Source organism: Macrotis lagotis, chromosome 1, assembly GCF_037893015.1.
Source record: "Macrotis lagotis isolate mMagLag1 chromosome 1, bilby.v1.9.chrom.fasta, whole genome shotgun sequence".
NCBI lineage: Eukaryota > Metazoa > Chordata > Mammalia > Peramelemorphia > Peramelidae > Macrotis > Macrotis lagotis.
In genome coordinates, this window is record NC_133658.1 from 156,561,951 (window position 1) to 156,585,464 (window position 23,514).

The 23,514-nt window shown below is 38.4% G+C and overlaps 1 protein-coding gene across 5 annotated transcripts in view; it reads right to left on the reverse strand.

Moving 5' to 3' along the window:
* The window catches only part of NCAPH (non-SMC condensin I complex subunit H), a 40,297-nt gene extending 23,917 nt beyond the window's left edge, over nt 1-16,380 (reverse strand). For 3 of the 5 annotated variants that reach the window (XR_012473270.1, XM_074209226.1, XM_074209224.1), the window contains exons 1-9: nt 16,276-16,364; nt 15,629-15,675; nt 12,146-12,283; nt 10,089-10,329; nt 9,786-9,879; nt 8,755-8,847; nt 8,356-8,491; nt 7,274-7,398; nt 92-281 (exon numbers count right to left, since the gene is read on the reverse strand). Coding sequence is in view for 4 of the 5 variants with exons in the window: in XM_074209226.1 (XP_074065327.1) it covers nt 92-281; nt 7,274-7,398; nt 8,356-8,491; nt 8,755-8,847; nt 9,786-9,879; nt 10,089-10,329; nt 12,146-12,155 (889 nt within the window). In the remaining variant the exon portion in view is untranslated. Of the gene's footprint in view, nt 1-91; nt 282-7,273; nt 7,399-8,355; nt 8,492-8,754; nt 8,848-9,785; nt 9,880-10,088; nt 10,330-12,145; nt 12,284-15,628; nt 15,676-16,275 lie in introns of all 5 variants that reach the window. The other 2 variants (XM_074209225.1, XM_074209227.1) reach the window with 2 other exon arrangements.
* Between the last annotated feature and the right edge of the window lie 7,134 nt (nt 16,381-23,514).

Genomic DNA, 23,514 nt, shown 5'->3' on the forward strand with positions numbered 1-23,514 from the left:
TTTTAATTCCAAGTATTGGAATCAGTTTTGTTTGTGACTTAAATACTCAGTTGAGAGTTAGTATTTATACAGTAAGGTCATTTGTACCTACTTTTTAAATCTGCTACTTCCACTGACCCTAAAACTGGGAACTTGAGAGGCTCTGCAGTGGAGAGAGGCCGAGCATCAGAATGAAAGAGGAGTTCACTCCTATAGTCAGAACAGCGAAGACTAGAGAGAAATACCCCAGCAGTGCTACACTCATCAAATGAGGCGGCTGTCTTATGAAACATGGGATCAATCTGTACAAATAAAAAAAGGCATAATAAAACTCTTAAGAAACAAGACAATGATAACAAGACAAATAAAATCATAATAAACCCCATTTGCATATCACTCAAATCTAGACTTAAATGGTTGGCAACATAATAATAAGACAGGACTCATTGGAAAAGACCCTGATGCTGGAAAATATTGAAGGCAAAAGATGGGACAGCAGAGAATTGAGATGAATAGATGTATCATGGAAGCAATGAACATGAGCTTGGATAGACTTCAGGAGATAGGGGTCATGAAGAGTAGGATACGACTGAACAACTGAACATGTCTGGGAAGGGGTAGAGTTAAGGTTCACCTTGGCGATTTGAAAGAAATGAATTTGCAAACTAAAAAAATGCCTTCTGAATAAATATATTTAAAAAATAAAAATGGGTCTAATAAAGCCATTTTTATGTTCAGGCAGATGCCAATAGTAACAATGTATAATTTTTCAATCTGGTTCTTTGTAATAGATAAAGTCTACACAACAAATGCTTTCTCAGTTCTTTATCCAGGAACAATCATCCCATTTTTAAACTAGACCATTACATAATACAATTCTATGAATGAGTTGTTTCTGTGTCTGAGACTTCACCCTAACACTTCTTTACCAATGTTGTTAAAATAAATTCTGTTGAATGAAAAAAAATTATAAAATTCTATAAATCTACATTTAAAAAAATATCATCCAATACTAGAGGAAATAAAATAGAAATTCAAGTGAGATTCAGCAGAGGTAAGAACTTAGAAAAGTAAAGAGGAAAAACAATCCTGAAGAGGGAGAAAAGGAAGCAAGGATGAAGAAAAAGGAAATCCAAAGAAATCAATACATAGGCACAGGGAATTCACTGACCAAGTAGATTTTTAAAAGGCATGCACAGATGATACAATGGTATACTTAGAGAACTCAAGGAAAATAATCTAAAAAACTACTTGAAGAAATTAACAAATTCAGCAAAGTAGCAGGATATAAAATAAATGTACATAAAACATCGGCAATTCTAAATATATATATATATATATATGTATGTATGTATGTGTGTGTGTGTGTGTGTGTGTGTGTGTGTGTATATATGAACAACAAAGACCAAAAATAAAAGATAGAAAGAGAAATTCTGTTTAAAGTAATGGCTGACAACATTAAATACTTGGGAAATCTATCTCCCAAGACAAACCTAGAAACTATGAATATAATGACAAAGCACTTCTCACATAAATAAAATCAGATCTAAACAACTGGAAAAAATGCCAATTGCTCATGGTTAGGTTGAAATAATATAAAATGACAATTCTACCCAAATTAAATTACTTATTCAATGTCATACCAATCAAACTACCAAATAACTATTTTACTGAGCTAGGAAAAATAATAGCAAAATTGATCTGAAGGGCAGCTAGGTGGTACAGTGGATAGAGCACTGGCCTTGGAGTCAGGAGTACCTGAGTTCAAATCCAGCCTCAGACACTTAAATAATTACCTAGCCGTGTGGCCTTGGGCAAGCCACTTAACCCCATTGCCTTGAAAAATCTAAAAAAAAAAAAAAACTGATCTGGAGCAACAAAAGGTCAAAAATATCAAGGAAACTGATGAAAAAAGTATAAAGGAAAGTGGCTTAGCCCTACCAAATCTAAAACTATACTATAAAGTGACAGTCATCAAAACTACTTGGTACTGGTTAAGAAATAGAGTAATGGATCAGTGAATTAGGATGGGTTCAAAACAAACAATAGTAAATGACTACAATAATCTACCATTTGACAAAACAAAGACATTCACTTCTGGGCTAAGAACTCATTATTTGACAAAAATTGTTGGGGAAACGGAAAATAGTATGGCAAAAACTAGTCAGCAACCTATATCTCACACCCTATACCAAAATAAGATCAAAATGAATGATTTTGACTATATTAAATTAAAAAATTTTTGCATTAATAAAACTAATGCTGCCAAAATTAGAAGGAAAACAGAAAGCTGGGAAACAATTTTCACAGCTAGGGGTCCTGATAGTCTCATTTCTAAAATATATAGAGAATTGCACCAAATTTATAAGGTTACAAGTCATTCCCAATCATAAATGGTCAAAGGATATGAACAGGCAGTTTTCAAATGAAGAAATTAAATCTATATATAATCACATGAAAAAATGCTCCAAATTATTACTAATTAGAGAAATACAAATTAAAACAAATATAAGGTTTCATTTTACACTTCTCAGATTGGCTAAAAAAACAAAACAAAGGAAAATAATCAATATTGAAGAGCTTGTGGGAAGATTGGGACATTTAATGCATTGTTAGTAGAATTGTGAACTCATTCAGCTATTCTGGAGAGTAAGATGGAACTATGCCTGAAGAGCAATAAAACTGATCATACCTTTTGTCTCAACAAGTCCAATACTGGGCCTACATCCAGAAGAAATCATAAAAAAAAATGGGGAAAGTTCCATATGTTCCAAACAATTCAAGCAGCTCTTTTTATAGTGGCAAAGAATTGGATATGGAGGCGATGCCCATCAATTTGGGAATGGTTGAGCAAATTATGGTATATGAATGTTATGGAATACTATAAGATCTATATTATAGTATAGGATCTATAAGAAAACATAATTGGTCAGACTCTAGAGAAGCATGGAATGAATTAGAAGAACTGATCCTGAGCAAAGGGAGCAAAACCAAGAGAACATTGTACACATTAACAACATTGTAAATTGATCAACCTTGATGAATGCAGCTTCTCTCATCAGAGAGCTAGGACAACCCTAGGAGATCAGCTATGGACAATGTTATCCCCATCCAGAGGAAGAAAAACAAAACAAAACAAAACAAAACAAAAAACCCTACAGAATCTGAATACATTACATTCACTTTTTAAAAAAATTTCTCTTATTTCTTTCTTTCCTGTCTCATGGTTTTCTTTCTTTTCCCTTAATTCTAATTCCTCAGAGTGAAAATGACTCATCTGCAAACATGTCAAACACAAACATGTATGTACAATATTCACCTGTTTGCCAATGAGAGAAGGAGAATGGAGAGGGAGAAGTTAAATGATTTGCTCATGAAATACAGCTGGTAGTGTTAGAACTGAAATTTGAGCCCAGGTCCCTAGACCAGTATTTTTTCCAATATCATCTGCTGGAGAGGGGAAATGGAAAGGAAAAGCAAGTGTAAATATCTAAGTGTGTAAGCAAAATGAGAACCAGACAATAAGTGAGAGAGGAAAAAGGAGCAAAAGATGCAGGAGTGGACTCCAATGAGGTAAGGATTATGTTCCTAATTCCAGAGAACTGTAACATTTTCCTGAAAACAATGAAGGTGCACTGGCTTTTGGATATCTTTCTGCTACCTTAGTGCCCCATCCTACTTTTCCAATTGCCTATGATATCTGTATGTCCCACTATCACTTTAAACTCAAACTCATCATCTCTTCCCATTCCCCCAAACCAGATCCTCCTCCTCACATTTCTATAAATGACAGACATTTTTTCAAACCTCTAGAGAAAATAACTTGCAATAATTGATAAGAACAGGGGCGGCTAGGTGGCACAGTGGATAGAGCACCGGCCTTGGAGTCAGGAGTACCTGAGTTCAAATCCGGACTCAGACACTTAATAATTACCCAGCCGTGTGGCCTTGGGCAAGCCACTTAACCCCATTGCCTTGCAAAAACTAAAAAACTAAAAAAATAATAATAATAATAATTGATAAGAACACATATCAAACCTGCCCATTTATTTTATTTTTAGGCCTGGTTTCTCCTTGTCAAGTGCAATAACAATTGCACCTTGGAGTGAGAGCCAGGGGTTAAAGACTTTGCCAGACTCAGAATCCAAATCCTGAGCTCCTGTGGAAATTTTAGTTAAGGCTGCTGAAAGGCCCAAAAAGAAGTGAAGGGCTGAGCCAAGGAGGAAAAAGTTATCTTAAAGACCATATATGTATCTTTAGATACTGCCTCTTTCTACAAAAAAATCTATGAGGTTCTTGAAAGTAAAATGCCTTTGAATCTGAGATTCCATTCTAAAGTATTTATGTTAAAGAGGTCAAAGATAAAAAGAAAAGTCCAATACAGACCAAAATGTTTATGGCAGTTCTTTTCAACATAGCAAAGAATTGGAAGCAAATATATGCCCATTTATTGAGGGACAACTAAACAAACTGTACTACATGCATGGAATAGAATTTTATTTCAAGGTAGGAAATTATGAATATAAAGAATACAGAGAAACATGAGAAGACATAAATTGATACAAGTAAAGCAAGCAGAAACAGAAAAATATATACAATGACTATAATAATGTAAATGAAAAGAAGGATAACAAAAAAAAAAATAACTGAACAATAAGCAACCATTTGTTTAAACTTGCCCTGAAAAAGAAATGCACTTCCCTGCCTTCCATGCAGGAAGAGGGAGACTACAGGTATGGAATACTGTCAGACTGATTAAAGATGTACCGGTTGGTTGTGCTGAACTATTTTTTCTCCCATTTCTTTTTTTTTTTTTAAGTTTTTGCAAGGCAATGGGGTTAAGTGGCTTGCCCAAGGCCACACGGCTGGGTAATTATTAAGTGTCTGAGATCGGATTTGAACTCAGGTACTCCTGACTCCAAGGCCGGTGCTCTATCCATTGCGCCACCTAGCCGCCCCCTCCCATTTCTTTTTTATTCTTTGTTCTAAAAAATAGATCTCGGGGAGGCTAGGTGGCGCAGTGGATAGAGCACCGGCCTTGGAGTCAGGAGTACCTGGGTTCAAATCCGATCTACCTGGGTTCAAATCCGATCTCAGACATTTAATAATTACCCAGCCGTGTGGCCTTGGGCAAGCCACTTAACCCCACTGCCTTGAAAAAAAAATCTTAAAAAAAATAGATCTCCAGGTAGAAAATATACTTGAAAAACCATAAATAAAAGATATTAAAGAAATAAATGTAAGGTTTGGAAGAGATAATAACACAGAGACAGCATAGGTATTATTATTCCTTTTGTAACATGAAGAAACTGAGCTAAGAGATTAAATGACTTATCAAGGATCACATAACAGCTGAGGTGGGACAAGAACTCAGCTATCTTCTTAGTCTTGCATTTTTCTAAAACATTACATAAAACAGACTTTTAGAGCTAGAAGAAATACTATACCTCATCTAGTCCAACTACCTCAGTTTGCAAATGAGGAAACTAAGGCCCCCAAAGGTCATACAACTTACCCAAAGTAACAAAAGTAGTACAGGGGCAGACCCAGCATTACAAACCAATCTTCATATGACTATTAATTCAATGCTTTTTCTACTGCACCATGCTATCTCCCCTAAAGTACTTCCTAAGACCAAAAATCAACTGTCCTTCAGTTCCCTTTATCATTACCCACAGTCAAGGACTCACCTATAGATCCAAACCATTCATTGAAATGAGCAATAAATTTAAAAAGTCAGGATTAGATACTTACTAGCTGAATGACCTTGAGTAAGTCACTTAACCTCTGTCTGCCTCAGTTTTCTCCTATGTAAAACAAGGAAGGGAAAGGCTGGAAGGAAATAAGCATTTATATAGTGCCTACTATGTGCCAGACACTATTCTAAGTATTTAAGTAGAATGTTACCATTATCCAGTTGAAGAAACTGGAGCAAATAGGACTTGTCCACGGTCACAAAACTAAAGTGTTTGAGGTAGGGTTTGAATTCAGGTCTTCCTGACTCCAAGTCCTGCATTCTTTCTTTTCATTTGCTAATTAACTATAATTTAGATTAGATGTCAAATGTTTAAGTCATAAAATCTAACAAAATTTTTGAAATTTATTTATATTCTACAACCAGAAATTCAGAATTCACTTGGGGAAGAAGTAGGAGTTATTTGTAATATAAAAAATGTTACAGAGACAGAATTTAGCCTATTTAAGAAGGCAACAACATTTTCAGGACTCATTTGCATTTAAAAATTAAAATGTTAACTACAAACAATTCTCGTCCAGTTCCCTTACCCAGCAAAAAATTTTCCATTACCACAGGCCCAGATCTCTAGTTGCTGCAGAGATAATTATTATAACAACAATATTGTATTAACAACTATATAACAATCAGTACTTTCATTAACACAGAATGTTATTCACTTTAGTAATTCTCATTTAATATAGGGTATTGACAGTACTTTCAAATCATATTACTTCAAGTTGTTGATTCTCCTGTTAATACATAAACACTCATAAACAGGCAGAACAGATGAATATTACAAATCAAATCTCAGACTCTCCAAATTTATATAACACAGAATCTTAGCCTTCAAAGATAGCTTTTGTCCAAATTTACCATGGAGGTGTATTTTCTGTAACATCACTGATAAATTGTCCTCTTAATCTCATTTGAATTCATTAAGAATGAAAAATTTACTGCCTTACAAGTAGTTGTCCAGTGTTGGATAGCTCTACTTCTATCTCTTCCTATCATATCTATGGTTTGGTCCCATTTTATAATCGTATAGTCTATTTCTTTAAAGGGCAACTAAGTGGCAAAATGGATAGAGTGTCAAGCCTGATATCAGTCAGACTTCTCTTCCCAAATTCTAATCTGGCCTCAGATACTAAATTAACTGTGTGACCCTGGGCAAGTCACTTAATCCTGTTTTCCCTAGTTTCCTCATCAGTAAATTGAGCTGGAAAAGGAAACTGCAAACTGTTCTGGTATCTTTGGCAAGAAAACCTCACAAGGGGTCACAAAGAGTCAGATATTACCAAAAAACAATTGAACAACATTTCTTTAAAAATTTAAGTGTAAAACTCTGTATTAATCCTGGAATGAAATTTAACCTTATTAGATTTGGCTCATTATTCTAGTCTATAGAGATCATGTTTCTGTTATCTCATTTTGGATCACAGACTTGATAAGCACCCTATCTATGAGCAGATATGCAAGGGAGGGTAGAGAGAAAGGAATGAAGTAATCCAAGATCTGACTGGTGATCAAAGAGCCAAGTTTATGCCTCTATTCCCTCACCTCATATTTTCGATCTGCCTCTGAGACATTGAGGTTGTTTAGATTCTGTTCAATAGTTTTACCCTGGTGCTTCTTCTTAGGTTTCTGAACTTTTTTGATGGTCCCTGGGGCAGCAGTGCTTCCATCTAAAACAATAAGAGAAGACTATATATAGCCAGGAGGGAGATTCACTACAAAGCAGATAAATAAGCCAAGAATTATAAAACAGTCTTAGCTGAGGTTAGTTCCGGGTACCAAACCTGCCTAATCCCTTGTATACTAACATAAAAATTTAGATATCAGTAGAGTATTTGTTTCACAACATACTACAGATGAGTTTTAAGTCACAAATGTACCTCCTGACTCAGAGACTAAGATACTCACTCATTAGTAAGTAATAGGATATTCATTGTTAGAAAGGGAATTTCTGTTTACCGATAGCTTTCAGTCTGTGCCCTAAAAGCTGAGATGATCTGAACAGATATCAAATGTTCAACAATTACTAAATCCTTTCAAAACCAACTCATGTATGGACAGGTCCCTCCTGTAACTAACCAACTGGATGGTTTGGTGTTTTTTTAAACTTAATTTTGATTCTGAACTGAAAATACACCAAATAAAATGGGCATTTCCATATACATAGATCAGAGCAAGAGGATTACATGAAACTACAGTTCTCTATTACATGAAGCTTGTATGTAATTAAGTATAAAATAGGTTCAATTCGTAGCTTTCAAAGATGATCTGCTTAAGGACTTCTTTCTAACCAATGTATCACAAAGTTAGATGCCCTTTGGAATCTTCAGACTTTTTATCTTTTAAAAGGCATTTGGGCTGGGACTTTCATAATTGGTCAAGTTTTAATGGCTTCTCATGTTCTTTCCACACTAAATAATTTTGGCACCTAAGTATCTTCTTCCTGTGCACACCCCTCAATCCCTTTGATAACAGACCCCTATCTATTCTACATTTTAAAATAGGTCACATTTGTTTAAAAAAGTTATGCTTGACTTCATTTTGATATTAAAATCAATTGAGTTGACAGAGAAATATATGGAATAAATTTCTGCTCCCAACTTTCAAGATCCCGTACCCCAACCCACCTGCTTCCTGACTGTCTGTTCCCTCTGTAGTAGCATTTTTGCCTAATCCACCAAGCACTTTGTACACATCAGCGTGGACAGCATCTACTCGAACAGCATAGATTTTAGTGCTGGCATCTAGGGTACCAGCAGCTACCTGGGAAAACAAACAAGAGTTACATGTGAGAGCATGAAGGAAAGGCTTCAGAATACAAGCTACTGACTCCAGTGTCTTTAAAAAAAAAAAGTGTTTAGGTATGAAGACAGTGAAGCAGTGCTACAGCAAAAGATAAGGTACTTCACCCCACTTAAAGTTCTGATTATAAATAATTTCCCCACTTAAGAAGAGATATACTAAGCATTCCTAGACACACCCTTCTCTTTCAGCTCAAACATATAAAGAAGACGGGTTATCCTCACCTTAAAGTTGGTCAGTTCAGAATCTTTTTCTTGGAGAATTTCATTCATAAAATCAATTAAGTGCAAACCAAAAGCATTCTTAGTGGTGATTTTCTAAAGAAAAAAAACAACAGAAAATTACAGAAAAGTTTCTTCTGACTCCTAAGTGAAACCCCATATAGATGACACCAACTCAGAAGAAGACTCTATGAACATAGTCCTTGTTGCCAAGATTCAATTGTACTGTGAAGTTTGGAACAGCTTAAACAGATACACAACCAACCTCCCCACATGTAACTGAGCAGACATATAGAACTGACAAGCAAAACAGGAAGTGGCTAAAAGGGCCATAGAGCAATACACGAAGAAAAATAAGTATAAGGAAAATATTGTACAGAATAAAATTGTGAAATTACTATCGATTATATATTTTTACAGTGAAATCTTAAAGCTGGTATTACAAAGTTGACCCTTAAGTAGTGTTAGTTACTGATACTAAGTAGTATTAAGATAGAGAAGAACAAAAGCAAAGAGCACTTGACTAACAATCAACATCTCAGAGGAAAATTAAAGTGTTAGAGGTTAATTACAGAGAGAAAGATTTTGGTGCGGAGGGAAAAATAATAGACATGATAGAGTTAGAAGTCTAAGAGGAAAGTCCTCGCTTTGTCACTAAGAAGAGCTGCTGAATCTTCCTGCATCTCAGGCTTCTTGTCTATAAAATGGGAATAATGATAGTATCCACAAAATAGTTGTAATGATCAAATGAGCTGATGGAGATACAATATTATTAAAATGTCAAGTTATTAATACAACCACCTATCACTATCTGGGTATCTCTCTATTTTTCTGATTTCTTTTTTTTTCTTTTTCACTTATTTAAGGCAATGGGGTTAAATGACTTGCCTAAGGTCACACAGCTAGGTAATTATTAAGTGTCTGAGGCCAGAATTGAACTCGGGTACTCCTGACTCCAGGGCTGGTGCTCTATCCACTGCGCCACCTAGCCACCCCCTATCTTTCTATTTTTCAGTGGGATAGTAGATACTCACATTCTCAGTTGACAATTTGATACAGGTGGAATAATGATCTGCAATCTGTGTATTTGTAAATTTAGGGACCAGTAATGATGGAGTATCAGGTTTCCTAAAAGGACAACAATATTAAGCAGATATTTAGATAGATAACACTATTAAGCTAGTGCGCTCTCTCTCTCTCAATCTCTTCCCCCCACCACCATGAGTATTCAGAACACACATGTACAGAAATATCTTGGAGATATGCAAACGTACATAATAGTCTCACAGAATAAAAATCAAACCAAAACACACTTAAGGTTGAGAGCCTAAAATTACCTAATAGAAGGGGATGCCACTGAATGTGGTGAATCTGTGCTGAGCTGAAGGTCAACAACTCTGGAGCGCCGTCTTTGCCTTCTCTCCCGTTCATCATCATTCTGAGGAAAGTCTTCAAGGATAGGGGTACCAGAAATATTCAAAGGTGGCTGTTTGGATGTGGGGGTCAGGAACACACTTTCAGGTGATGAAATGCTACTGGGATGGCCAGCTGTCTCAAGCCCTGCACTGCTCATTGTTACTAAATGAGGGGAAAACATGACATACTCAGAATATATTAAACATAACATTTAATGTCAGCAAGAACAGGAAACTCTCATTACTCTCTATAAGTCAATTAGATTACCTTTACCACAGATAGCAATTACACAGGTAGCATGCAAGCTGTCATCAATTAAATAAATACTTTTAAACCCTATGAACCAGGCACTACTCCAAGTGCTAGGGATATCAAAAAAAGAAACAGGCAAAAGCCAACCCCTGATCTCAAGGAGTTTAAAATTTAATGACACCAGATAGCAAAAACTAAAAATTAGAAACTCCCCTCCCCACAAGTAGAGTTCAACATGGCCCACCTCTGAAGCTAGACATCCTGGTGGATGCAGTGCTGGGCCTGGAGTCACAAAGACCTAAGCTCAAAACAAGCCTCAGTTACTTCCTGAGTGGTGAGGCCTTGGGGTATTATTATAAAGATTAAAGGAGATTCACTCTTGCAAAACACTTGGCATGGCATCTAGCACACAGTAGGAGCATATCTCTTCCCTTCCAGGGAAGTCTGGAGAATAATTCTCACTATAGACTTTTTTTTGAATATTAAAAGGAGCTATGCTGGTCAGTAGCTTTTAAAATAAATTCCTATAAGTCTAAGATCATTGCTCCATGCATAGTAAAAAAACGTTCAAAATTTCCTGAGGGTAGACAGCTAGGTGGCACAAGTAGATAGAGCACCGGCCCTGGAGTCAGGAGTACCTGAGTTCAAATCCAGCCTCAGACACTTAATAATTACTTAGCTGTGTGGCCTTGGGCAAGCCACTTAACCCCATTTGCCTTGAAAAAACCTAAAAAAAAAATAAAAATTTCCTGAGGGAAATTTATCAAAAAATCTTTTCTTTGCACTCTATTATTAGGTATCAGGCACACATGCAATATTGGATCAACAGATCTCTTCTCAGTACAACTTAATATTGTCTGATGTTGATGCTAAATGCAAAGATGGCCCCTCACCACTGTATCAACTCACTATGTGTAGGAAATGAAAAGGGGAAAAAAAACAGAAAAAATATTGGAGAAACATCAGATACTACCTTCAATAAGTCCTGTTTTCAAACTTCTCAGGGAAGGGGCTCAGAGGTATGAATAGAAGTCTTATTAAAATCTTACAATAAGAGGGATTCAAAGAGATGCAAGGTAAAATCATCTTATTTCTAGAAGCAAGACTACATAGGAATATGGAAAGAATTCTAGACTAAAATGTAAATTATTGTTTATGGTTTCCCTATATTAGGTATATGAAGAGAACTGTTAAAAGATTTTTTGACATAAAGTTTATTTCCCTCAGGAAATTCTGAACATTTTCCACTGTGTATGAAGCAATGATCTTAGACTTCTGGAAATTTATTTTAAAACATATAGAAAAGAATAGGTCCTATTAACATTCAGAAATTGTCATTTTGCTTTATTTTTTTTCTGGGAAACTACACCACCTAAATAGAATTTGTTTGCTTGGTTGAACTGTGTCTCATGGAATTTAAACATGTCAGATTGCTATATAATTTATCTAACAATCATGAGCAATCTTAATCTAGAAGGGATGAGGAAACAGCTCAGGGGACACCCCCATTCTTCACTTTCTTTGGAAAGGTGGGATACCATGGGTATGGAATAGTGCACAGATTGTCATTTATGAATACTATGTTACTAGTTTTGCTTAACTTTATCATAAGGCTCACAAAGATGATAAGGAGTATACCCCAAAAATGATTATGATGAACAAAAGGCATCAAAAAAAACTTCAATTTTTTTTAAAAGTAACATCTTTTTATTGGACCCATACTAACCTGCAATCATTTGTCTCTCTTCCAAATCACAATGGATAATGCAAAAAACACTGGATTAAAAAATGGGTTTTGGCTTTACCACTCACTGAGTATTTGGGCAGGTTACTTCATTTCTCTCTAAGTCTCAGTTTCCATTATCTGTAAAATGGGCATAACAATGCTTGTATCAGTGTTATAATGAGGAAAGTGTTTTGTAAACTGCTAACATGTTATACAAATGTGAGTTGCTAGTTTTATTAAATCCCATCCATCCTATCCAGACTTTACTATTTTATTAAATTTAGTAATAATATAGTGGTAAGAAAGGGTAGCTAGGTAGCACAGTGGATAGAGTGCCAAGAGCAACTTGAACAGCAATATAAGGCCAACTCAGGAACTGATTTCCTCCATTCAAAGGTAGGAAGTCTAGGGGACCCACCAGGAGGAAAAATTCAATTCGATGAGCATTTGATATGCACATAGTATTCTGCTAGACATTGAGGAAAACAAAAAAGAAAACAGTTGAGTCCACAGAGAGGAAGGGGAGAGGGAAGGAGAAAAGACATTTATTAAGCACCTATTAGGTGCTAATTACTGTGTCAGGTCAATCATTTATTAAGCACCTATGTGCTAGCCAATAAATATTAAGAGTCAAAATGCAAGGCATAGCATATTTAATAAGGGTGCAAAACAAGCAAGTCATTCCCTGACCTCAAGGAGTTTACAGTCTAATAGTGGAAGATAACAATCAAACAAATAAGTGAAAATAAGCTATAAATAGGAAATAATTAACAAGAGGAAAGGGACTAGAAAGGGAAAGGCTTCTTGTAGATGGAATTTAGTTAATGCTGGAAAAAAAAAGCTACTTTCATTTGATCCTTACAATTCTGGGAGTGGATGTTATTTATTATCCTTATTTTAAAGATGAAGAAAATGAGTCAGAAGAGATAAGTGACTTGGCCAGGGTCACAGAGCTAAGAAATATCTGAGGATTTGAACCTGGGTTTTCCCAACTCCAGTTCAGGAGGGAGAAATCAGGAAAGGCTCTGGGTAAGGAAGCTATGAGCCTAAATAGAGGTGAGGAGGAAGTAGTAAACTGCCAACATGAGAGACCATTGGTGCATGGAGAAGGCCAGTTTGGCTGGAATTTGGTCCAAGGGTAGGTCAAGCAAAATGTTAGAACTGTTTCCATATCCTTTACTACAAAATATCCTGTTCTATGCCTGATATCACTGTTAGCCTAATTACAGAAAATTGTAAATGGATGTCAGAATGACTTTGCACAGTGCCCCCTCACTTAAATTCAATTCATTTTACAGTCATCATTCCCAGTAAGATCGGGGGTGAAACAAGGATGTCCATTATCACCACTACTATTCAATATCATATTAGAAATGTTAGCTTCAGCAATTAGAGAAGAAAATGAAATGGAAGGAATTAGAATTGGGAAGGAAGAGACAAAACTCTCACTCTTTGCAGATGACATGAAGGTATACCTAGAGAATCCCAAGTAATCATCCAAAAAAACTACTGGAAACAAACTCTCACAAATCCTCAGCTTTTCTGTATAGGACTAGCAAGATACAGCAGGAAGAGCTAGAAAGAGAAATCCTGTTCAAAGTAACCTCAGACAATATAAAATACCTAGGAGTCTATTTGCCAAGGCAGACTCAAACTTTTTGAAAACAATTACAAAACACTTCTCACACAAATTAAATCAGATTTAAATAACTGGGCAAACATCAACAGCTCATGGATGGGACAAGCTAATATAATAAAAATGATAATTCTACCAAAACTAAACTACCTGTTTAGTGCCCTACAATCAAAATTCCAAATAATTACTTTGAGTTAGAAAAAGTGGTAAGTAAATTCATATGGAGAAATAAAAAGTCAAGAATTTCCAGGGACTCGATAAAAAAAAAGTGCAAAAGAAGGTGACTTAGCCCTACTGATCTAAAATTATATTATAAAGCATCAGTCATCAAAACTGTCTGGTATTGGCTAAGAAATAGAGTGGTGGATCAGTGGAATAGACTAGGAGCAATAGCAGGAAATGATTAGAGTAACCTGCTGTTGGATAAATCCAAAGAGTCCAGCTGTTGGGATAAAAACTCTCTTCGATAAAAACTGCTGGGAAAATTGGAAGGTAGTATGGAAGAAACTTAGATTAGACCAACACCTCACACCCTATTCCAAGATAAGATCCAAATGGATACAGGATTTAGACATAAAAAAAAATACTATAAATAAATTAGAAGATCAAGGACTAGTTTACCTGTCAGATCTATGGAAAGGGAAGCAGTTCATAACTAAGGAAGAGATGGAGAACATCACTAAAAACAAACTAGATAATTTCGATTACATAAATTAAAAAGCTTTTGCACAGACAAAAATCACTGTAATCAAGATCAAAAGAAAAGTAGTAAACTGGGAAACAATCTTTACAACTAATGCTTCTAACAAAGGACTCTTCTAAAACATACAGAGAACTGAGTCAAATTTTTTTAATTTGCTAAGCCATTCCCCAATTGACAAATGGTAAAGGGATATGCAAAGGCAATTTACAGATGAGATCAAAGCAATCCAGTCATTTGAAAAATTGCTCTAAATCATTACTTATTAGAGAAATGCATTAATTAGCTTCCCTGAGGTACTACCTCACACCTCTCAGACTGGCCAATATGACCAGAAAGGATAATGATCATTGTTGGAAGGGTTGTGGGAAATCTGGGACACTATTACATTGTTGGTGGAGCTGTGAACTCATCCAACTTTTCTGGAGAGAAATTTGGAACTATGCCCAAAGGGCAACCAAAATGAGCATACCCTTTGATCCAGCAATACCACTACTAGGTCTATACCCTAAAGAGATGATGAAAAAGGGAAAAACATCACTTGTACAAAAATATTCATAGCAGCCCTGTTTGTGGTGGCAAAGGATAGGAAACCAAGTAAATGTCCTTCAATTGGGGAATGGCTTAGCAAACTGTGGTATATGTATGTCATGGAACCCTATTGTTCTATTAGAAACCAGGAGGGATGGGAATTCAGGGAAGCCTGGAGGGATTTGCATGAACTTATGCTGAGTGAGATGAGCAGGACCAGAAAAACACTGTACACCCTAACAGCAACATGGGAGTGATGGACTCGGTCATTCCATCAGTGCAACAATCAGGAACAATTTGGGGCTGTCTGCCATGGAGAATATCATTTGTATCCAGAGAAACAACTGTGGAATTTGAACAAAGACCAAGGACTATTCCCTTTAATTTAGAAAAACATCCTGATATCTGATCCTGCTATCTCTTATACTTCCTTAAGGATATGATTTCTCTCTCATCACATTCAATTTGGATCAATGTATACCATGGAAACAATGTAAAGACTGACAAATTGCCTTCTGTGGGGGGTGGGGGGGAGGGAAGTAAGATTAGGAGAAAAGTTGTAAAACCCAAAATGAATAAAAATACTATTCATTCAAAAAAAAAGTCATGGCATCACCTTCCTGATGTCATCGTCCTCCAGAAGAAAAGACAAACGAGAACAAACTGGGGGTGGAAAAAGCAACAAGACAAACAAGGTTATTTAAATCCCCAGGGTTTCCCCAAAGCAAAGATAGATTGAGTGACTTTCCAATACTAATTTCTTCCCAAAGGGTCTCGTGCAATAGCTCATTTTCACGCCCCGCCACTTACATTCCTTCCTCCTTACCTACTTCCCCCCTTTTCCCCTCTAGATTTTGTATGTTTTTTGTTTATTTTTGTAAATTCAAAAAACAAAGCTTTTCCCCTTCCGTTCAAATAATAAGTTTTTTTTTTTAAGCTCCAAAGTCTGGATGCCCCACCCCACCCCCACCCGAGAGCCTGGGTCCGCGCGCTCAGAGAGGGGGCCAAGCCCCCCGGGCCCACTCGCAGTTTAGCGGGCTTCCCGATGACGTCAGGGAGAAGCTCGCCTTCCCATTGGCCGGCCCCGCCCACCGCCCGTGGGCCCCGCAGGGCCCGAGCTGGAGTCGGCCGCCCTGCTCCCAGCCCGGCCCCGCCAGCCCGGTCCCGGTTCCGCGACCCCCCGCGGAACGCCGGCGCGCGGCCAAACCCTGCCCCTCCTCCCTTCCACGCCGGACACTCTGACTCCCCGACGCTCTCATTTACCCAGATCCGCTTGTCCCACGGAGTCCCAAAGCGCTGCTTCCCAAGGGCCGATTTGAAATCTCGCGCGCCCAAGCAGCGCCGGCTCGGAGTAACGGCTGCGGAGGGACGCACATCCGGAGGCGTGCCCCCACAGCCCTAGCTGCTCGGGATTGGCCGGGATGGGACAAGGGGCGGGGCGGGGCGGGGCGGGGCTGCTTTGGAGGCGGGGTTTCCTAGAGGATGATGCTCAGAGGCCTGCGTGGAGATGACATCTTCGCGGCGGCTTTATTGTTTCTTAGGAGTCCGGGCGTGGCCTCAGGGATCCAGTGCGTGGTGCTGTCCGGGGGCCTCCCTGGACTTGGGGAGGCGCCTGCACCCCGAGTCGAGCTCCCACGGAGAGCTGAAGTCAGTGCCTTCCTGGGCGCCCCGACGGTCAGTCAACAAATGCTTCTTAATGCTACCCTCTGGCTTTGTGGTCCTTCCGAAGAGGACCAGTGACGTCTGGCATTGGATTGAAGTGGGGCAAAGTGGCAGAAAGGCCAGCTTCACTCTCCTCCAGAATCCTCCAAGGCCAGCAGCAAGACAAAAGTCTAGGAGACACTAGATGGGCCACGATGCTAAGAAAGCTTTAAAAAAAAGTACCTTCTCTCAACAATCTCACAGTTTAATGGGGAAGACCATGGGAACACAATCACATACTGGCAAAATAGATATTTATAGGCATATGCGTGTATGTTATGTATATAGTATGCATATATCGGAGAGAAAACATGCAAACAATTAGGTACAAACAAGATGTGTATCTACACACACACACACACACACATACACACACACACACAAAACACTTGGAAATCAAGTAAATGTCCTTCAATTGGGGAATGGCTTGGGCAATACACAAGATATATATACATACTATACACAAGTAGAGAAGACAACCTGCAAACAATCATCATAACGGTATGGCACAGGACTGCCCAGCATGGCAGTGTTGAGCTCTATGAGCAAGGCAGAACTGAAGCTTCTCAAAGGAAACATAAGCTGAAGTTTAGGGGCAGCTGGGTGGCGTACTGGATAGAGCACCGGCCCTGGAATCAGGAGTACCTGAGTTCAAATCCAGCCTCAGACACTTAATAATGACCTAGCTGTATGGGTTTGGGCAAGCCATTTAACCCCATTTGCCTTGCAAAAAAATACCTAAAAAAAAAAAAGCTGAAGTTTACAGAATCCACCCCAAGCATTCACATGGGCTATTTGTGCCCATTGTGCGGTTGAGCGTTCCATGCTTGTTTTAGCCCTATCAGCCCCAGGTCATTTTGGTCCCTGCCAAGGACAAGTACAACCAATGTTAAATGCGCTGTATTGCATATATGTGTGTTACATATATGGGCGACAACGTGCAATTACAAGATTTTTGTGCATAGATGTAATTTTATTTTTATGATTTATAATTTATCACAAGACATACATAACCATATAAAAGGAAAGCACTAGAATCAAGGGGATCAGGACAGCAAGGGGGATTCATTAGCCTGGAAGAGGGAAGTGTGTGATAACTATGGGACAGGGTAGGATGTCTTAGATACCGATTTTGCATCACAGATCCATGGGCAGCCTGATGAAATCCACAGACTCTGAATAATGTAATTTAATCAATAAGCATTTATTAGTATGAAATTAGTATTAAGCACTTATTAGTTTTAAGTTAGTATCAAGCACTAATTAGATTGCTAGATACAGTGTTAGGTGCAATTGTTTTTGAATAATTGAAGAAAATGCTGAACTTCAATTAGAGGGTAAGCAAAATATTTAACTCTTCTGCCAATCTAATTTCACTGGGGCCTCTGAAATCTGTTGTGTATGATTTCCATAAAAGTTCCTGACAACCAAACTCCCTCCCACCTCAGCTAGTACTTTTGCAGCTCCCACAGCAAGATTGTGAACTTTTTTTAAGTGTTTTTTTTTTGCAAGGCAATAATTATTAAGTGTCTGAGGCTTGGATTTGAACTCAAGTACTCCTGATTTCAGTGCCATAGCTCTATCCACTGTGCCACCTAGCTGCCCCAAGATTGTGAACTTCTTTAAGGCAGAAATCTGTTATTTACACTTTTCATCTCTCCTACAGCCAGGTCTTCTTCAGCATACCTCAGCCCATATCCAATTTTTCTCCAAAAGGAGTTTCTAGGTATTTCCCATTGCTAATACCTTCCTTCTTACATGACCTTCCATTTACAATATTCCAATAGAATGTAATATATTTGCATAGTATTTCCTCAATATGAAGGTGAACTCCCAATAATTTTGTGCAGTGCCCATGGTGCTTAATTACCTTTTATTGGCTTACTGATTTGACACAGAATAGATGCTAAATAAATGTTGGTTGAATGAAACCAATTCTAAATAAATATTGAATGAAACATTCTAAGTTGTTTGTCATGAGTTTGATGTCAAAAGGTCAAAGCAGGGTCCTGAATATCCTTAACCCATAAGGGAACCTTTCTCATATATTGGTTTTGGAATCAAGAAGTCTCCCTAGGATTATTCCTTTTCTTGGGTAATGCAATTCTTCTCTCTAGGCTTTAGTTTCTTCCTCTACAAAATGAGGCATTTGGATTAGATTACTTCTTTTTCCCCTCAATTTTCTCACTTCCTTATTTTTCCAACAACATGTAGTTTCAAAAGTTTTTGTAGTTTTCAACTACCATGTAATGGTAGTTTTCAACTACCTTTTTATATTTTTCTTCCTTCTCCCCTCCCTCAAACAGCAATTATAGGTTCTATGTCTATAATCATGCTAAATATAGATTCATATTAATCATGTTGTGAAAGAAGAATCACATTCCAACAAGAGAAACAGACAAACTTTTTAAAATAATTGTATTAAATGTTGTGGACCAGATAACTTCTAAGAGCCCTTCCAGCTCATCTATATTCATTTAGCTAAAGCTATTTTGATTTTCCACTTTAACTCCCTTTTGCAGAAATTATTCCAAAACATAATTCATGTTTAGAGAGCATGATATTTGGCAAATCTATTCTAATAATTGACTGTCTTGGGGAGGTAGAGAGGATTATTTTTTTCCTAGCCTTAGAATATATAAATGGTTTCCTATCTGCCTCCCCACCACATTGTCCTCTAAATGAGCAGCGCAGGTAGGTGGCATAGTGGATAGAACACTGACATTGGTGTCAGGAGGATGGGAGTTAGAATCCAACTTTGACACTCTTCGAGACTTACTAGTTGTGTGACCTTGAGCAAGTCACTTAACTGTGATTGCTATCCTGATTGAACCCAGAATGCTCTGGAGGCAAAAGTGAAGCTAATGACTTAGCATAGTCTCCTCTCACTCAAATCCAATTCATGTGATTGTCAAGGCATCACCTCCCTGATGTCATGGTCATCTTCGAGAATGAAGCACAAAACCTCACCCTCTACTGTGCCAAATGCAGAGATATATGGTGATAAGGCAACATTAGAGGAGTCTTTGAAGAGTCTAGGTTAGAATCCATAATGGGGTTAAGTGAAAAAACACAAGATTCTAAAGCCATACCCTATCCTATCCTATCTGGTCATTATTGCAGCTTTGACTAAGAATGATTCACTACCCAATTGTATACTATTTTCATTACATATTGTTCTGTTTTTGTCTCTTCGGAATGCCATATCTGTTTCTGGCTAATTGAGATGAAAGAATATAGAAAGAGGTTACAGTGATCTTTCATCAATGTTTGAAGCACAATACCTCTGTACAAAGAGTAAGTAGAAGAGAGGCTAACTCCACTAATATTGCTTTTTAGACTGCCCGAAAAAAAATAGCATAAAGGTCTCTAACAAAGTCTACCTTAGGTGCAAATAGAGATTCTTTTTCTGTTCTTTTTTGTATTTTTTTTTTTAGTTTTTTGCAAGGCATTGGGGTTAAGTGGCTTGCCCAAGGCCACACAGCTAGGTAATTATTAAGTGTCTGAGGTCAGATTTGAACTCAGGTACTCCTGACTCTAGGGCTAGTGCTCTATCCACTGAGCCACCTAGCCACTCCCAGATTCTCTTTCTAATGGAATAATTCAGTCTTGAAATTTCCTTAACTTGGGTGGAGAAGACTGATACTATATCCTTAGATAATGCAGTATCATTTTTGACTTCTAAATCTTGTCTAACTTGAATGATGTATTTTATGACATTAAAACATTGAGTCAGTATAGGATGATTTTTTTAATTTAATATTTATTCTCATTTTGTACAATGTTTTTTTATACCTTAATAAAATATTCTTGTTTAAGAGTAAACAAAATACCCCCTCCCCCCAAAAAATATAGACTCACTTGAGCGATAAAGTAAAGGGGAGAGAAAAAAAATTAAAATTAAAATTAAAATTAAAAAAATAATAGTAATAATTGTAGGTATGGCCAGGTGGTGCAGGGGACAGAGCAGAGCACCAGCCCTGGAGCCAGGAGCACCCAAGCCCATATCTGGCCCTGTATACCCAACAATCACCCAGCTTTGTGACATGCAAGCCACCCCAACCCCACTGCCCTGCATAAACCAAAAAGAAAAAGAAAAAAAAGACATAAAATAAAATAGCAATAATAGTAGGGGCAGCTAGGTGGTGGTGGACAGAGCACTGGCCCTTGAGCCAGGAGCAGCCAGGTCCGAATCCAGCCTCAGACACTAAACGATCACCCTGCTATGCGGCCCCAGGCAAGGCCACCCAGCCCCATTTGCCCTGCACCCCCCCAAAAAAATAATAATAATAAAAAATGTGCTTCAGTCTTTGTTCCAACACCAACAACTCTGTCGTGGGTGGATCACATTCTTTATGATAAGTCCATCTCAAAATTTACTTCCATATTTTTCCACCATGCCATTGCTCATCACAACTCCCTCCTTTTGTATTTCTCCACTACCATGTACTATATTTTCTCTCTCCTTTCACTCTGACTCTGCTGTAGGGTAGCTAAGTGGCGCAGCAGAGAGATCCCTGGCCCTGGGGCTAAGAGGCCCGGAGCCCCCATACTACCCCTTAGGCCCAGCATCCACCTGGCCCTATGGTCCCGGACAGGCCATCCAATCCCAGCCCCTTGCAAGAAGTAAAAAAGAAAATGTGTTATATCTGACCACTCTCCCCCCATGTTCCATCCTCTCCTCCATCACTCACATCCCCACCCCTTCTCCCTGCCCCCCCTCCTTCTTACTCCAGATGCTTATACCTCATTGAGTATATATACTGTTTCCTCTCCTAGCCACCTCTGATGAGAGCAAAGGTTCCCTCATTCCCCCTTGCCTTCCCCCTTCCATATCATTGCAATAGCTCATTGTAATAAAGAAAAATCTTATTATATGAAGTATCTTGGCCTATTCCCCCTCTCCTTTTTCTTTCTCCTATTACATTTCCCCTTTTTTCTATTGACTCCATTTTTACACCATATTTTGTCTTCAAATTCAGCTTTCTCCTGTGCTTCATCTATAAAAGCTCCTTCTACCTGCTCTGTTAATTGAGAAGGTTCATATGAGTATTATCAGTGTCATTTTTCTATGCAGGAATACATGCCGTTCATCATCATTAAGTCCCTCATAGTTTCCCCTTCTCCTCCAATTTCTATGCTTCACTCAAGTCCTGTATTTGAAGATCAAACCTTCTGTTCAGCTCTGGCCATTCCAAAAGGAACCTTTGAAATTTCCCTGGTTCATTGAAAGTCCATCTTTTTCCCTGGAAGAAGACATTCAATTTTTCTGGGTAGTTGATTCTCGGTTGCATTCTAAGTTCTTTTGCCTTCCGGTATATTATATTCCAAGCCCTACAAGCTTTTAATGTACTTGCTGCTAAGTCCTGTGAGATCCTGATTGCAGTTCCATGGTATTTGAATTGTGTCCTTCTGGCTGCTTGTAATATTTTCTCTTTGACTTGGGAGTTCTGGAACTTGGCTATAATATTCCTGGGGGTTGATTTTTTGGGATCTCTTTCTTGGGGGTGATCTGTGCATTCTCTCCATTTCTATTTTGCCCTCTGCTTCTAGGCTATAAGGACAAATTTTCCTGTAGTAATTCTTTGAAAATGACGTCAAGGCTCTTTTCCTGATCAAGACTTTCATGTATTCCAATAATTTTTAAATTTTCTTTCCTAAATCTGTTTTCCATATCAGTTGTTTTTTCAATGAGATGTTTCACATTTTCTTCTAATTTTTCATTCTTTGGGTTTTGAAGTATTGAGTCCTGATTCTCGTAAATTCATCAATCTCCCTGAGTTCTGTTCTTTGTCTGAAGGATTTGTTTTCCTCAGAGAACTTTCTTATCTCTTTTTTCCATCTGGCTGATTCTGCTTTTTAAAGCATTCTTCTCCTTAATGACTTTTTGAACTGTTTTATCCATTTGACCTAAGCTGGTTTTTAGCATGCTATTTTCTTCAGCATTTTTTTTTTTTTGGATTTCCTTGACTAGGATGCTGACATCATTTTCATGTTTTTCCTGCAAAGTCTTTTTTGAGCTCTGTCATAGCCTAAGCCCAATTTCTGTTTTTTCTTGGAGTCTTTAGATGCAGGAGCTTGTGCTTCCTCATCTTCAGACTGAGTGTTTTGATCCTTCTTGGGCTCACAGGCAAAATATTTCTCAATGGTGTTCCTCTTGTTTCTCTGCTTGCTCATTTACCCAGCCTGAGCTTGGTTTGGGGGTGCTTCCTGAGCTTTTGGGACACTCCCACAAGGGTCTCAGTGTGAGAGGCTCTGTCCTCCCTCCTGGTCTGTGAATGACCATAATTGCCCCACTCTGCTATGGGGCTGAGGTGAGGGGTGGGGCCCTGCTGTTCTATGGGGAGGCCTAGACTGCGATCAGGATCTGAATGCGGTCAGAACCCCAGAGTCCTGTTCCAGGGACAGAGGACAGAGTTTGGCAGACTCTCTTCACTCCCCTCCCTAGGTTCAATGGGCTCATGCCCTGGGGGCTCCTGCTTACTGGCTCTGCCTGCTTCTGTTTCCTGGATCTGGACTGCCTTGGCCATGCTGGTGGCTGTGTGCCCTGAGGGCTGGGCTTCATGTGCTAGCTCTGGCAGAGGTCCCCCCACCCTCGTTCCCTCAATTTGTGCTTGGTGCTCCCCAGGGTGTAGTTCAAGAAACTCCCCTGCTGCTAGGGCTGCCTCTGGGAGGCTGAAGTTCTTTCAATCTGGGCTGCTCCTCCAACTACGGGGAGCAGAGCCTTTCTGCTCTTTTGCAGGTTACCTTGAGTAGGAGAACTGCCTCATTGGGTCCCTCTGTGGGTTCTGTCTCTTGAAA